Genomic DNA, 16,055 nt, shown 5'->3' with positions numbered 1-16,055 from the left:
AGAGAGAGAAGTTTGTGCTATGTAGATCACTCCTGATTTTACTTCCGGATTTGTCCTTCAAACAAAACCTGCCCATCTGAAATTTCAGTCCCCCCCAACTCTAACAGCTTTACCTCTTTTAAGATTCCCACCTTCTGCTACAATTTAGCAGCAGCCCACACACTCAAAAATAAACACTGAATTCTAAACCTGTCAGAGTGATACCACCCACACCTTCAAGCACATTTACACATCAGAAATCCCTGTACACAGTATGCGTCACCAAACTTCAGCCCACTGCATTGAGCAATGAATTGTCTCCAGGGAGCTTGCTAGTCCTGCATCATACCTCCCATCCTTCAATGTGGGACTGCAACTGTTCGAGAGCTTCCAGTTTCTCCATCTGTCTCTTGGTCTCGTTGATATTTGTGCAGACTGTTTTCATAGCCTGCAGTGCATTCTGGACAGCTGGGTGATCAGGATGCTTAGAGGGAGTCCTCTTAGCCAATTCCTTGCAAACAACAACAACAAAAAGATTAGATGTAGCTTGTGGAAAGGCCAAACACAGCATTAAAGTACAATCCTGTAGGAAAATGCCAGAAGAATTTCAGATTTAATGGGTTTTGTGGACAGCGTTCTCTGCTCCTCACACCTGCAAGGCTGCTACTATATATGAATGCTGCTAAATAAATGAAGAATCACCATGTTAATTACATTAAATTAAAATTACATCAGACTAAAAGAAGCCAAATATGTTTTGCTGTGTCACATTCGTTTCTGGTATGATCAATACAGGCACATGGCAAGTAGTGAGGGCTCCCCAAAAGGCAAACATATCACAGTGACATGTGCCTTGACTGGAGTGAGTAATGTAGAAAACAACTTGTCTGCAAAGCATTTCCTAAGAGTCTGCTTCACTTGTTTCAATGCACAACATCCCATAAACACTGACCACTGAAGAATAACAATGGGAAAACTTGAGACCTAGCAACATCTACCAGATTGGCAAAGGGGCAACCAATGTCAACACATAATTAATCATTTTTTTAGACCAATGCTATTTTATAGTCAGCCACAAAGGGATAGAAATACATTAAAGAAACCTTAGCTAAGCCTGGTAATTTCCTCTTGATACATAATATGGTGCTTAAGACCCACATTTTCAGATTGCCTGAAATATTTCTCCCGTAATGTTTTGCTTCAACATAGTATTTGGTTGTTTTAAAGTCGTGTGAGTAAATGGTAAACTGCTGCTGAACTGCATCATTTTGCATGAGAAAGGAGAATGTTTGAAATGTAGCCAGAGATCCTGCACAGCAGTGTGCAGTGTGACCTGGACAGAGTTAAACTGCTGCCATCCATAGCTCTCACCAGTATGAGCAAAGACAACCGGATTGCTCCAGCTGGTGATCATCCAGGATGAGAGATTACAACCAAGTGCTTGTCGTAGCCTTCAATGAGGTCTATTTTGTAGTCCTATTTGTCTTTGGCTTCTCCACATCAACATGTTAACCTAAGCAACTGACTCTTCTCCAGGCTAATTTCTGCCATGCTGACATTAAAGATTTTTGTGCCTTCTGTCTTACTCAACACTGACATACTCAGATTTCAGGTGATCCTCAGTACTACAGGGGCTTGCTTCCCTTGGGTTGGTAGCACAGCACGGAATGCAAGCATTGTTCATAAACTGGTTTCTGTTCACACAACCTCTAGCTCAAGTTAACTGGTACTTCTAGGGTCTAGTTCCAGGGCCTGTCAGTGAAAGGATGGGAGTTGAAACTCAGCTTCTTCTGAAGCCTGCTAACCCAAACACTCCATTAATCAAGAAGCTTTCTCTATTCTATGGTTGGTTCATACATAAGCTCTATGAAGTTCTTCAGACAGAAGTCACTTTCGGAGCGTGACTAGTTTGTCATGTGCTACCTCTGATAACTAGCAGGTTTATCTACAGAATAAGTAGTAAGAGCGTGAGGTGCTCAAACAACAGCAAAAGTGGAGGGCATATTTTCAAGGAGGAAGCTAGTGCTAAAGTACAGGTTGTTCCAGCCTCTTTCACAGACAGTCTCGGTACTTCCTCAGACTGACTGGAACAAGACTTGGTTTGCTAGTGCTCATGAATTACCTTGACACCCAATGTTACAGGACTGCAAAATATGATCTTTATTCTCAATTTTGCAGAACCTTTTAAACTAGCATCTGAATCTTGAGACTAATTTATGAGACTACTGAGACTCTTCTAGATAACAGAAGAGGCAAATATAGCAATGGGAGGTATTCTCATGAGCACACAGTCAGATCCTGGAGATGGAAAGGTCCAAATGTATTGGGGAGTATATATATATGTTTATCCAATAAGATTGGGCTATTCAATTCTTTGCATTGATTAGGTATTTGATAACATATTCACAGCTGCAACTTCTACCTCATAATTATGAATGGTGATTGACAGTGCCTGTTGTCAGAGAAATGATGGAGGAGATGGGCTATGTGCTGACAACTGGGAATCCCATCAGGAAAAGGAATTAATGCTCTCGCATGATTTACAGAGTAACACATGCACAAGAGAGCTGCCTGCTACAACTGCCAGTCACTATCACTAACGTAATTCCCCATAGAAGTGGAAGTTACCCATATCTCACTTTTGTTCAGAGTAAGTTGAGGAAAATTAAATGTTTAAAAAATAACAATGGCAAAGAAGTAGGTGAGAGATGTTGTTCCACTTGGTGACAGTAGCTTCTGCTTCCAAAACAAAGTGCAGAATTTTTGCTGCATGACAAGTGTTAACCACTCTCCTTTAGAAACATATGTAAATATTAGCACTGTCTAAACATACTTTTTTGAAGTATCACCAAGACACAGAGGAAGAGTTCTTCATTCACAGAAGACCACAGCTGCAATAAAGAGACAAGAAACCATCTTCTGCTACAACAAAAATTGCATCTACACCTGCGTAATATGAACTATTTCTCTTAAGGTTTGCTTGTAGGCAAAGGAAGGCAGTCTGTGGCATACTATTTTGCTGTCTTGAACAGTACAGGAGTCTGCAACTTTAATGCCCCACACACCTGCAGCTACATTATCTTCCTAATCTGCAGGACATCTCTCAGCTACTCCTGTTCCACGGTGCCTAAAAGCAGGGAGGGAAGATACAGGAAGGAACAAGTGCCTACTTTCTGAACCCCAAGCTTTTTTTTTGCTTTTTTTTTTTTTTTTTTTTTTCCAGTGGCTGCGAATGTGAGAAGGAAGTTCTTTGAGATTCAATCCTTTTCTTTTCTATTCCCAATCCACCCCCTACCCTCCATCTTCTGACTTCAGAAGATTCTTTATGTATCCAAAGGAGATTTTGAAGAAGGGAGGACAGAAAGCAACACATTCCCCACTCCTGCTAGCTACCTGCTGTGCTGAACAAGAGTAGGAGAGGGGGCTGGATAAGGCAGGGAGGGCACTAGCTAGGGTACTTAGTTTTCACAACTGCAGTAGTTGACAGTCAGAGAGTCACTGGGGCAGTGACTTGCTTGCCCCCATCCCTGCTTAGTATTAAGCACCAGAGGAAGAGCCCTGCTGCTCTGACACTGGCATCCCCATTAAGAACATTGACCAGCACTTCTGAAATACAGCCAGGGAGCTCTGCGTATTTATTTATTAGAGTGGCAGATTTATGATGTGTAAACTGCAAGAGCATTTGCCAACACTTAGAAAGGCAGCTGAGAGAGAGACCAGATGGCAAACCTTGGGTATGACTGACCTGTCCTCCAGATAGCTCATATATAAAGCTGTCTGGAACGACTGTCTCATATATTGCAACTTACACACTACAAGGCCTAGAACATGAGGTTGCTGGCATTTACAGAAAATTATTCCTTGCAAAGAGTGTCTTTAACTAATTCATAAAATATCGACTTTCCAGCTACAGACTTGTTAATCCTTCACACTAACCAGCAGTTGAAAACAGAAAAGCTGGTATTTTTCAGTCTCTCATCTTAGGCATTATCTTCCAACTTCTCACTTTCCCTCAGAGAAAGAGAAAAAAAAGAAAAGTTGCAAAAATATTCTGTATTAAAAAAAAATATCTTTAATGAACTAAGATAGAAATAAAAACTGTCTGCGCCTGACACAGCATTTCCCTTTTTTTTCACTACTTCATAGCTGTCAAGTTTCAGGTTGGGACACTCATAGCCCCTTCATGCAGAGCCCAAATGATTTTACAGAGGGAGTCATAACAAGGAACTGTGTGCAACAGCATCAAATGCTTTGCACAAGTCCAGATAGATGAAGTCAGTTGTTCTTACTTTTTCAACCAACACTGTGATTGTAGAAGGCCACCAAATTTGTAAGGCATGATTTGCCCTTAATGAAGCCATATTGGCTGTCCTCAGTCACCTTGCTGTTTTCTATGTGCCTTAGCATAGCTCCCAAGGAGGTTCTAGTCCAGGATCTCACCAGGCACAGAGGTGAGAATGACCGGCCTGCAGTTCCCTCTTTACATTTCCCTTTTCCATTCAGTAGGAACTTCACCAAACTGCCACAAATTCTCAAGTATAAATAGCAACTTCACCTATCAGTTCCCTCAGGACCCTCGTATGCATCTCATCAGGTCCCGTTGACTTATGCACCTTAGATGGCCTCAAATCTGCTCTTCCCAGTGGGCATTCTGCCTTCAGTGGATAGGGCAGTATGGTTAAAACACTTGCAACAAACTGAACTTTGAAGCAGAATCAAAAAAGTCTATTTGGAAGCTACAATTTTCCAACTAATTCTTGATAGAAAGTATAAATTAACACTGGCAAAGCTCTTCCACTTGGATTCTAAAAGATTATTTAGCTTCTTGATTCATCTGAATTGTCTAGCAATCGGGAAGTAACTATACAGGAAAGGCAGTGCTAGAGGTTTGAATGCTATCTTACTTCCTATTAACTGTACCCCCCCCCCCCCCTCCCAAAAAAGAGAACTCTTCATAGAAATGCCAATCTTCAATTATGCAATGTAGTAAAAGGATTTCCAACTAAAGTATTTCAGTATCAGACGCAGCTTTAAATAGCATATGGCTAAAATACTTCCAAATAGAATAGAATTTAAATGTAAGAATTATTCACAAAAAGACAACACATCAGCTGTTCATGCATTTGTTACCTACTAATTGTGCTTGGCACACACAGAAAACCAAACAGAACAACAACAACAACAACAACAAAACTATGAGGAGAGAACTCAGCAACAAGAATGTTGCACAGGAAGATGCAAAGAGGTAGCAGGAGGGGTGATGAGCAAATAATGCAGGCAGGCAGAGGAAACTAGAGGTTTTTCAAATGTAAACACAATTTTAATATTTCCTAGCAGAAAGGATGTCATTCTGCTTAACTGATCTTTTTAAAGAAAAGGAGTCTGTCATCCTTCCCCATATCCTGTGTTGCTACCCAGAAAGTGATTCTGTACTTACAACTCAACTGAACATGTTTTGCAGTTTAAATATCTAAGTCCCTGCATTTTAAAAATTCCTTCTTCCTATATTCATACTGTTGTCACCCACACATGGCTTTAACACTAATTCTGTGCAGTGACTGTTAATGTTGAGCAAATCATTGCTTGCCAGGCTGTGTTGCTTTGCACTACAAGCAGCGCATGCATAAAACACAGTTTCTGGGATGCATCCGTTAGTTATTTTAGTGAACATCTCAGGATTACAGAGATAAAAAAGACACCATATTTTTTATCAATTCAAAGAGATGTGGTAATAAATGGTTCAATTCCAAACTGTGCTAAAAAAAAAAAAAAAAAGGAAAAAATGCTCAGAAAAAGACACGTTCCTTTGTGTTTCAAGGATTTTTGTATTTGTATTTTCAGTTTTTAACATTTGCATGTATTTAAAAATCTATTTTCCACTTAAACTAACCAGAAAATAGATGCTACACCAGGCTCTGCATCTGCCAATCACAGTATTTTTTTTTTTATCCTGCATACATTTAAAATGTATAACTTCTGTAGCTGTTTCTGCAAGGTAAAAATCAGGCAATGGTAAATCAGTAAAACTGATGACATTAGATGTACCATCAAATCTGCAATATATGCCAAATTAAAGCACAACAAAACCATGTTTTATATATATTAGCAGTTATTTGAGATGATATATAAGAAGTGTCGAAGACAGAAGTATGATTTATAAATTGGCAGTGTTCCTTACAGCTCTGTAGGGTATACATAACTTTTAATGTTGTAATGTTATGCTACATAGACTTGGATTTCAACCAGGCAGTATAATGAATCTCAGTGAACATCACTCTTCTGAACAGGGGGTGCAAAACCCCAGAGTTTAAACATATTCAAATTATGGCTAACTAGATTTTCTTCCTTAAATGTTGCTGAGAGGAATGGGGAAGATGGAGAGGGGGGAGAGCAAGTTCCTTCATCCACCACCAGCTTCCTGTTTTTCCCTTTCACATCCCAGGCACCACACTTGTTGCAGTCTGTGTATGCCTCACTGTTGGGCTCTCCCTTTTGAGAAGGCTATGGGCTGGATGCTCAGCTTTCTGCCTCCAGATTTTCTTTCTCTCCTAGGGCCAGTGAGTCTTCCATCACATGAAGCAATACATAATTACTGCCCTAAATCTTCCAAGGAGTCGTTATATTTTTAAAGGATCAGAGGTAGAATGTGCATTTCTGGCTGGAGATCTAGCAGCTCCTTAAGAGAACAGACATCAAATAAGAAACAGCCCCTGTGACAGCACTGGGCTATCAGAGCCCATGGGGGGCAGTTATCATGTGCTGTGCATTTTTTGTGTGTTGGGAAGAAGAAGGAGACAGAAATGACTGCATCCAATCCCCACCCCCAATGGTGTGATTAACTCATGATCGCTGCTCCCTTAGGGTTTTCCTCTTGCTGACATAAATGCTCTTTATTAAGGGGAAAAAGGCTATTTTTGTTCAGAGATTGGTTTACACAACAGCTGCTTCTACAACTAAGAAGCATAGTTAATGCTAATTAATATAGAGTCAGAATTATTATCAGTGAGACAGAGTTGCCTTAATCCAAAACGTTCTGATAGAAATATTTATTCAGCAAAATTTCCAGCGTCCACATCCACGCTGGGGTTGTAAGTCACTCAGTCTATGCTCTCAAGTTCTGTACACCTGTTTGCCCTTGCTTCTTTTCTTCTTACCAAACCATAATGTCCATCACAGCAAGCATAGTTCTACTTTGTTTAAGCCTGCTCAAAGCCTCTTTCTCACTTTTAAGGAAAATTTCTGGCAAAGCTCTTCAGTAACAGACAAGTATTCGGAATACCTATGTACCCAATGGACTTTAAATCCCCTGCTGAACTGTGACAGCAAGGAAAAGAGGTGGAAGGTTAGTTACTATTAGGGAGGGTTTAGACTGGGGATAAAAGTAATTTACTGACCAATGAGTTTGTGCTAATTCTCTCTTGTGCTTTGTGAAGCACATAAAAACTAGGCTGGGGACAAAAATGTTAACATCACTGCTGCTCTATTAGCACAGAGATGGTGAAACAGCATGGCAAGGTCTGAGTCCCATGTTTCAAACCACACATAAGGCTTGCAAAAGCTTCATCAGAGGATAATAAAATGTAAGTTTACCAGTTACAGGACGCCATACTTTACACTGGAAATAACTGATAATATCTGCTTAAAGTGTACCTGTACACGAAAATATTCCAGTATGCTATTCCTAATTAACTGAAATGGACTCTGTGTGAGAAACTATTATTCTGGAAGAACAATGCTTACATATAGTATTAATGAAAAGTAGTTATCCCATTTAAATGTGCTTTATTATTCAGGCTGGCTTTCAAACACTGCCGAGTCTGAGCTACAGCGCTCGTATTATCTTTATCAAATCTAACTGCTTAGCTATACTAATTAAACTATAACAAGGTCATATCAAAGTCATCAGAAGATCTGGATGTTCACAAACTCCTATTAAAAAGAAAGTAAAATAGGAAAGTGGGTGTTGATGATTTTTCTAATCAGGTGGAATACAGTGCATGTGTTTGCTCTGGGAATTAGATAAAATAAGATAAAATTCCCATGAATACAGAACAGCTATTTCTGTAGCCATAACTGCAGTTCAGGAGCAAAGGGAGAGCAAACACTTAATTTGAAGGTTGTGTTGTTTTTTAAATCTATTTTACTTTTTTCTTGGAGAGCTGCATTTTCCTCACCAGCGCTACCAGAAATCAGTTTTCTCTTCACTCAGCCTTTTTTTTCTTCCACATCTGAAACATTTGCACCCGCTCTGGCGATTTTGTACTAGCAACTACCAGGCAAACTTTCAACAGGACACAACTTGCTAACCATGAATGTATGGTGAAACAAAGCACGTTCTTCTGTTCTTTGTTTTTTCTTGCTGTTTTTAAATCATAAGAGGAGTCTGCATTCCATTGGATGGACTGAACTGCTAAACTGTCTGTGTGCATGTAAATCTCAGTAGCTACATCCACAAGACATGGCACATGAACGTGTACTGTAAGATTTTAAGATGAGTGTCTGCTGCACACACAAAATGATTCCACCTGTAGGAAGGACTCCAATTTTTTTCTGTGAAAACTCCAAGGTGATGGAAAGAAATGATTTAAATATTCCTCAGATGAATTTGGACTTTTATTAAAGGAAAAACATCAGTATTGAGCTAACCAGCCTGGACCTTTGAAAGTCCTTATTCAGTCTGAACTTACAGACACAGTACTGCAATAATTTTACATGACATACACTTGATTCATAGGTCCAGCCTATGCCCCAGAGAACTGGATCATTACAGAATCATTATTTTCCTCTGTGATTAAGGAAGGAACCATTCTGTTGAGATGAGAAATTGCTGCTTCTTATATTTATTAAGAATTACTTGTATTTTATTAAATATAACATTACTATGAGAACATGAGAGTGAACATCACTGAAGATTTGTGGCTTTTAGCCATTAAGTAGCTACTAGATCACTGGTGATGCAGGCTTTCCTAGAAACTGATTTCTCCTTTTACTTCTCCCCACTAGGTGCATTATCCAGCCCTGACCCGAAGGAATGAGGTAAGTTGGCTCTTTTTTCTTTAACTCTTTGGTTCTTTAACTCCTACAGTACACCAGCTAGCAAGGGGGCCAATTAGTGCAAATTGCAGGAGTCATTTCTGCAATAACACCTGTCCAGTAGAAGCTTATCTGAGACACCAAATGGTTTTCAAACAAGCCACAAAACAGCTGTCAGATGATGAAGAATTTTGATAATTACTGACCTGTGTACACTCAAACTAGAGACCTAGTGATGAAAGATGTGTCCGGTTTCCAATCCCTAAGAGCCATGGAGTTCCTTAGAATACTAACAAAATTCCATTTAACCACAGCTTTTCAGGAAGGGGCTAAAATAGCACTCAGGTCTTCATAAATATCAGAAGAAATCTGAAGTCAGCTGAGGAGTACCTTACCCTGTCTGGTCTACCCATGCCGTTACAAGATTTAACAGTGTCATCAGCCAGTTTTTGACTGTATCCACTAAAAAAAGCCATTTTCTGTAAACAGGATTGAACCTTTAAAAGCACAAGTCAGGACGGTAGCAGTGACAGGAAATCAAGGGTTAAAAAGTTGCAAAAATCACCCCAAGAGAAAAACAAGTAGCCAAAGACATTCTTTCTTGGTTTACCTTAAGCAGAAGTGGATATTTGCAAATTCTCTGAATTGGAGTCAGTAGATAACCTTCCAGTGGAATGTCTGTAGTCTTTCTGCCTCCCAAAAGCATGCAACTCTATAATCAAAAAAGGAAGTTAATGTTAACTCAGGCAACACTTTCACATGCTCTTTGACATTATTTGCTGTTTCTATAATACACATTATGGTCACGATGAACTTCACCATTCCTAAGATAAAAGAAACGGAACGTCACTCTCCACTGAAATACAGCCATCAAGCTAAGCTGCAAAATTCTCCACGAGTCAGCAAAAAAAACCTGCTGTGATACCAGTGGCTGCAAAGAAAGGTCTCTTCCCACTGAGATGTTATACAGCTTATGGCTCAAAAAAATAGAACAATACAATGACAGTCAGCAAATCTAGAATGCATCGTTACCTTAAAGAATCCAACCTACCCCACAATCAAAACAGTTGTTTGTCTCCATTCACCATGCAAAGTTTGCACACATCTTCCAGAACACTCAAAGGATAAAATAAAGCATATAAATAAAGAATCACATAATTAACTCTAGTACAGTCTCTATGTCTGAAGGAAATCAAATGCAGCTCTGAAACAAATGAGTCATCAGCATCTCATCCACCAATTCTCTGGCAAAACATTATGTCTAAACCCAGCTGGGCAAACAGTAGGGGTGCCCTGGCAGGCTAAACAGCACAAATGTAGCCTTGAAGCAGTTGTAGTATATAATACTGCAGAAGAAGTTTGGGGTTATGCAGGCAAGGCTGCTGTGTGGGAAGGAGAACACTGATGCAAGAAGCAATGATACATGGAAAACAGATTTCTGTAATTCTGGTGCTCATAATAATAATAATAATAATAATAATAATAATAATAATAATAATAAAATCTGCTATGTTTCAACCTTAGCTCTTTGTCTGGAAATCAGAAGGCATCACAAAGAAGTTGAAGGGCATTTCTCCACCCAGAACAATGACTGCTCTTCCAGTGTTGCTTTAACATATTAAGGAAGATAACAATAGAAATCCTTAATAATACTGGACCAATACACCAAACAAAACAGAATTCCAAACAGATTTTAGGTTGAAAAACAAGTGAAGTAACTGATGAACTCTTGCAATACTCACACAATGAATTCTAACAGATTTGGAAGGGCATTCTGTAAGAATCATTTCACAGAGAAGTTTGTGCACACCACCTCAAAACAAGAGATGCTTATTTTCTTGATCAAATGAAAATTCATCTCTCAGGACTGATATGAAAGGAAAACATAAGAATTGAGTACGGTATAGAAGAAAAACAACAGCCCTTTACTCATCCCCTTATTTCTTCACAGTAATCCATAATATGTGTGATAAATAATCACTGATGAACTCTAAGGTTTTTATGTATTTCCCTAAAGATGCTGGCATTGCCCACTGCTAGAGGTAGGCACTCAGATCAACTTCAAATCTATTTGAGATAAGCTACTTTCCTATGTTCAGCCATTAATCTGGATAACCTTACTCCAATAACCACCCAGGGCAAATCTGCCGTGTTAGCAGAGGATGAAGTTTAAATCCATTTCAGCCAAGATGTGCTTTTGTTGGGGGCATCACTGATAACACTTTCCCCTTTGAAGTGTGTGCAGTGGCTCAGATGCACTCTGAAATACAGCGGGTTTGTGGCTGTAGTTCAGTAATTCTCTTCTTCAAGAACTGTTCATAGACATCCGACATAACTCTCATTATTTCTAAGTGGTATTTTTACAGACAGTTGTCTGTAAAATAACTCTTCCCCAGGGCTATTCTAGATCTGTGGCATTGGCTACCAGCTCACAATGCTCCCTGTCCAATTTTCCAAGTCTCGGGTGATTCAGTCCTTCCCGTCTCTCCTTTCAGCCCTCCCTCTAGCTCTGGACTCAAAAATGCCCTTTAACACTTACTGATTTTTCAAACACATTCCCACATTCTGTATTTCAGCAGCTGCAAGGGGGCAATCGGGCCAAATCCATCCTCACAAGCAAAGCTTTGTATTTTAATGCAGCTCTCTGCATGGTGGCATTATAGCGTTGGCTTTAGGAGGCAGTGGAGAGAAGAGTGAAGGCCTGGAAGAAATTACAACAGCCACAACAAAGCAAAGATTTGAGCATAGCCTCTCCTTCCATAGTTACTGTTATTTTAAAAATCCCTTGGATTCAGGTGCTGCTGCAAAGCCACAGCAGACAGTGCGACATCTTTCATGTGCCTCATAATTAGTTTGCCAGCTGCTGCCGGCAACACAGACAGGAGCTTGTTGCCAATCCAGCTGAAATGCAGAGAACACTCTGGATGTTGGGAAGGATGGTATTTATATCCACTTTCATTGCTCGTCTTTCTCTTTAGGTTTTTCTCAACAGAAATACCCAGAGTAGATCATGAGCAGGAATTGCTCATTTGGTGACTTGAACTAATGCTTTAACAGGGTTTATTGAAACTCAGATGTGATAAAGAAATTCTGAGTACCCAGCAGCGTGTGTGTTCCTGCTCCCCCCTCCAAGGTCTATATTTTGTGGCTAGAAGAATGCTCTGGCCCTGCTTGTGACAGGCATTTATGCAGAAGTTTTCTTCTACTGTACTGTATTAGGAAAGAGCATGCCTTTGGCAGAATGGAAAAAAGCAGAGCAGAAAACAGAACAGAATCAGTCCATTGCAAAACAACAGCCTTTCTTTCACTTCACAGCATTTACTAAGACACAAAACTAGTGTGCTGACTGGTCCCTCACCTATTGTCCATCCCCAGCCTAAATGCCTTTCATTCATAGCAACGAAAATAACACCTAAGAAACAAATCAAGGAGAATTGAGGGGAGGCTGTAAGGAGAAACACCTACCCCTCTAACCTGGATTAAAAAAAAAAAAACCAACAAAAAAGCTATTTACTGGTTGTTTCTCTTTGCAGTCTAGCTCTTAAGAAGGCTGTATGCCACACTTCCTCCCAGCACACGCTAATATTTCATGGGTTGGATGAGGAGTTGGGCCGTTTTTAATACAAGAAACAATTATGCCACCAAAATAGTTCATCCAGCCTATGTTTCTTGCCCACAAGTGGCCTCATGGGGAAAAGGATGTCAGAAGGAGGCCACATGTTTCTGGTGGGTCTGCAGATGGTGAATTGATCAGAGAATTGAGCAGGGAACCAGTCTCAGCCCTGCTGATAAATTATTGCATTACTCCTTTCACAATCTTTGCTCAATTTTTCTCTTATTTTTGCTGATGTTGTTTTTTATTCTTAATGTTTTTTAAAATACTTCTCTGTATCCACTGAAATCACTCATACCATAGCTGTGCTTAGTTGGTACTTGAATTCACCAATTATTTCAATATCCATCCTTCTCAAGTGCTTCATAGCTGGAATGAATCATGTCTGCAAAATGTTTGGCATTCTTCAGATACTAAAGAAGCATTATGAGTACAGTACAAAGTCATACCATTAAGTGGAGAGTGCTAGAGAAGGTGCTTACCAGGAGGAATGCTCTCACTGTTGGGATCTTGTTCAATTCCATCAGCAGTCTGAGCGCTTTCTCATGGTTGCTACAGTACTCCTCATACACAAAGAACTTGTCTTTCTGCAAGAAAAAGCATTAACTTATTGACTTGGAGAAAACTAGACTGTCTGTATTGCCACAGTCTGATCCTAAATTCTTTACACAGAGGAATGTGCACTCTGCTTTAGAGTGCTAGAGTTGCATTTCACATGATATGCACAATATCTCCACATGCAAATAATTTATAGAAGTGTTCCCCTAATTCCTAACTTATTTTTGTGAATTTGCATCAGTTTTCTGACCACAGACCTCCTCTGTACTTTTCATTTCAATGCATCACTGAAATAATACATCCTTTGCTGAAAGAATGGATTTTGCTATCTCAGGGACTTTCATGTGCCAGGATATTCCATACAAGCAGACAGAAGGAAAGTAAAGCCAGAAGCAAGGGAAACATAAATGGAACTGACATATCTGAACTATGCTAATTACTACCACAGGAAGAAGAAACAAACAAAGGTGGCTGGAAAAAACCAAGCACTGGAAGAAGCAACCAGCTGGAAATCCCCAGTCTTACAGGGCTGCCCACAACATGCCTCCTGAATGGAAGCATTTTGATGAATAAACACAAAATGATCAACATAATAAAGAAATGCAAGGAGGAGAAAGGTAACTTCCTAACAAGATGGAGGTACTTACAGTGAGCCATGTCACAGCCACCACCAGTTTATGGAAAGAAACTGATGCTTTCGTTGGATGCTCCAGGGCTAGATGTACATGCTCAGAGACTGAAAATTGCTTCTTTTTTAAATTATATTTTATTATTTTTTATTTATTTTTACTAGTAATTTATTGAAAAAGTTTTCTCTCCCTATACATCCAAAAGAAGAATTAAGAATAAAAAGATGCATGGCCAAACACAGCAACAATGGTACAAAGTAAATAAAACCACCATCAAACGGACACAAAGAGCTGGAATGCAGATGTTCAAGACATCCTTCATCTACAGCTGCTCATATTAGTAATGGAGTTTAGTACTGGAAGCTGGAAAGAAACAAAAGATCCTGACCACCAGATACAGGAACGGCATGGCTGAGTCAACAGCACAACAGAAAAGAAACAATTGAGAGACATGGGATTACTTTTTTTTTTATCCCTAAATTGTAGAGCTGCAGAGCGACAAGACAGATTTATAAGTTTCTCCTACACTTCCTCCTCTCACCTCCCCTCATCTTCCTAGATGCACACAAGCAGCCTGCTTGAGACTAAAAATAGTAACCATTAAGACAAGAGCATCCGCTGCATCAGTGCACACAAAATGTCATTGCTCAGGTTTCTGACTGCAGCTCTGAGTGCAAGAAGTTTGGGGAGGATATATTTAGATCATGACAAAATTCCTTTCTAAACTCAAGACAGTACAATAATTATGCACACACCAGAGTGCTTTCATCAAGTCTTTTCCAGCTGCCCCTCATGCATGAGACCCACAAATATGACAACTATGTTTTAAATTACTCAGTGTCTAAAGTGTTTAATTTCCTCTCTGGGTGACAATCAGTCCTGAACTCCCCATCTCCTGGTGAGGAAATTATCAGTTACATGATTACAGATGATAGCCCAGGAATTTGGAACCTGCAGTTACACTGTATGAAAGTGTAATTATGGTCAGAAAAATGACCCCGTAAATATGGCACATTCTTACTCAGCAAATCTGCTGGATACACAGATAGACCTTCTGACTTGGTGGCAAAAATAAGTCTATACTGTTCTTAGTTAATTTAAGAAGTCTAAACTAATAGTTTATTCTCCATATGTTATTTTGGATCTAGTAGTACAACCCACAAATTAGTGTAAATTTGAAAACAGTTTTTGGACAGAAGTTTCACGAAAGACACACTGGGTAAACTGCAGACGTTCTATCTGGATGTATTCTTAATGAGCCATGACATTTTCTTCTTCGAAAGTAGGCTAAAAACTATTTTGTCAATATGAAAAACCTGAATAAAAAGTAAGATTTCGTTCTGAACAAAACAAGATTCCTGATGACTTAAACAGTAAAAGCATTCAGGCAGCATTGTTCCCAAAAATAAGATGAAAACGCATTTCACTCTAATAAGCTTACGGCTACTAAGTTGCCAATGCCCTACCAATACAGCAATCAGCCCTCTGCCCTTCTGCTCTGCAGACGGTCTTTTATTTTCATGACCTGCACAAGAAAGCCTATGTTGATGAGGTATAATTATCCAAGGTTTAGTATGTCTTTGACATTGAAGATATGTTCTACACATTCCATTTTTCAAGCAGCAGATTTTATTTTCAATTGAAGTGTGTTCTTTCCTGTCTGTTATGTCCTGTCTGTTATGGTCCACATACTGTCTGTTATTGAACTACAACTCCTTAAGAAATTCCAGTACATCAGAATTAACTTCTTACAATCACCTGATCAAGTGGAGTATGCTAGGACAAACAATGTCTGTCTTCCAGAACAAAACAATCTTTCACAGCTGTATATCAGAGTAAGCACATTTCATCATCCACTAAAAGAGTTCCAGAAGTCAATGTGTTGCTCTTTTGGAGCCCTTGCAATGTTGGCTTGTTTATTTCAAGTGTTAGCCAAGATCTGGATCCTGCCACGTTGAACACCCAGGGGAAAAGATGTCCTAGCATAAATGTAAATGGATCAACTGTGATCCTGTAGGGCTACTCCAACTAAAAGTGTTGAAGAAGTTAGAAGAAATTTAGGATGCATAGATCTCACAGACAGGATTCAAAAATTGAATCTGGAGAAGTTTGCTCTGAACCACATTTGCTGCTGGCATTTCCAGCTGGAATCTCACTATGAAAGCCTGTACCATGACACGACAAATCCCACATCCCTCACTCCCAAATACCTACAGTGAGGCTAGTCTTCTGAAAGGCAGGCA

The 16,055-nt window shown here is 39.5% G+C and overlaps 1 protein-coding gene across 2 annotated transcripts in view; it reads right to left on the bottom strand.

The window, feature by feature from the left end:
- The window catches only part of PREX1 (phosphatidylinositol-3,4,5-trisphosphate dependent Rac exchange factor 1), a 148,913-nt gene that overhangs the window by 61,067 nt on the left and 71,791 nt on the right, over window positions 1–16,055 (bottom strand). For both annotated transcript variants that reach the window (XM_052683632.1, XM_052683631.1), the window contains exons 4-6: window positions 13,108–13,212; window positions 9,623–9,724; window positions 329–490 (exon numbers count right to left, since the gene is read on the bottom strand). In XM_052683632.1, the coding sequence (XP_052539592.1) occupies window positions 329–490; window positions 9,623–9,724; window positions 13,108–13,212 (369 nt within the window). The remainder of the gene's footprint in view (window positions 1–328; window positions 491–9,622; window positions 9,725–13,107; window positions 13,213–16,055) is intronic.

Source organism: Tympanuchus pallidicinctus, unplaced genomic scaffold (assembly GCF_026119805.1).
Source record: "Tympanuchus pallidicinctus isolate F22 unplaced genomic scaffold, pur_lepc_1.0 scaffold20, whole genome shotgun sequence".
Lineage (NCBI taxonomy): Eukaryota > Metazoa > Chordata > Aves > Galliformes > Phasianidae > Tympanuchus > Tympanuchus pallidicinctus.
The sequence above is the reverse complement of the archived record's forward strand: the minus strand, read 5'-3'. Positions and strand labels throughout refer to the sequence as shown.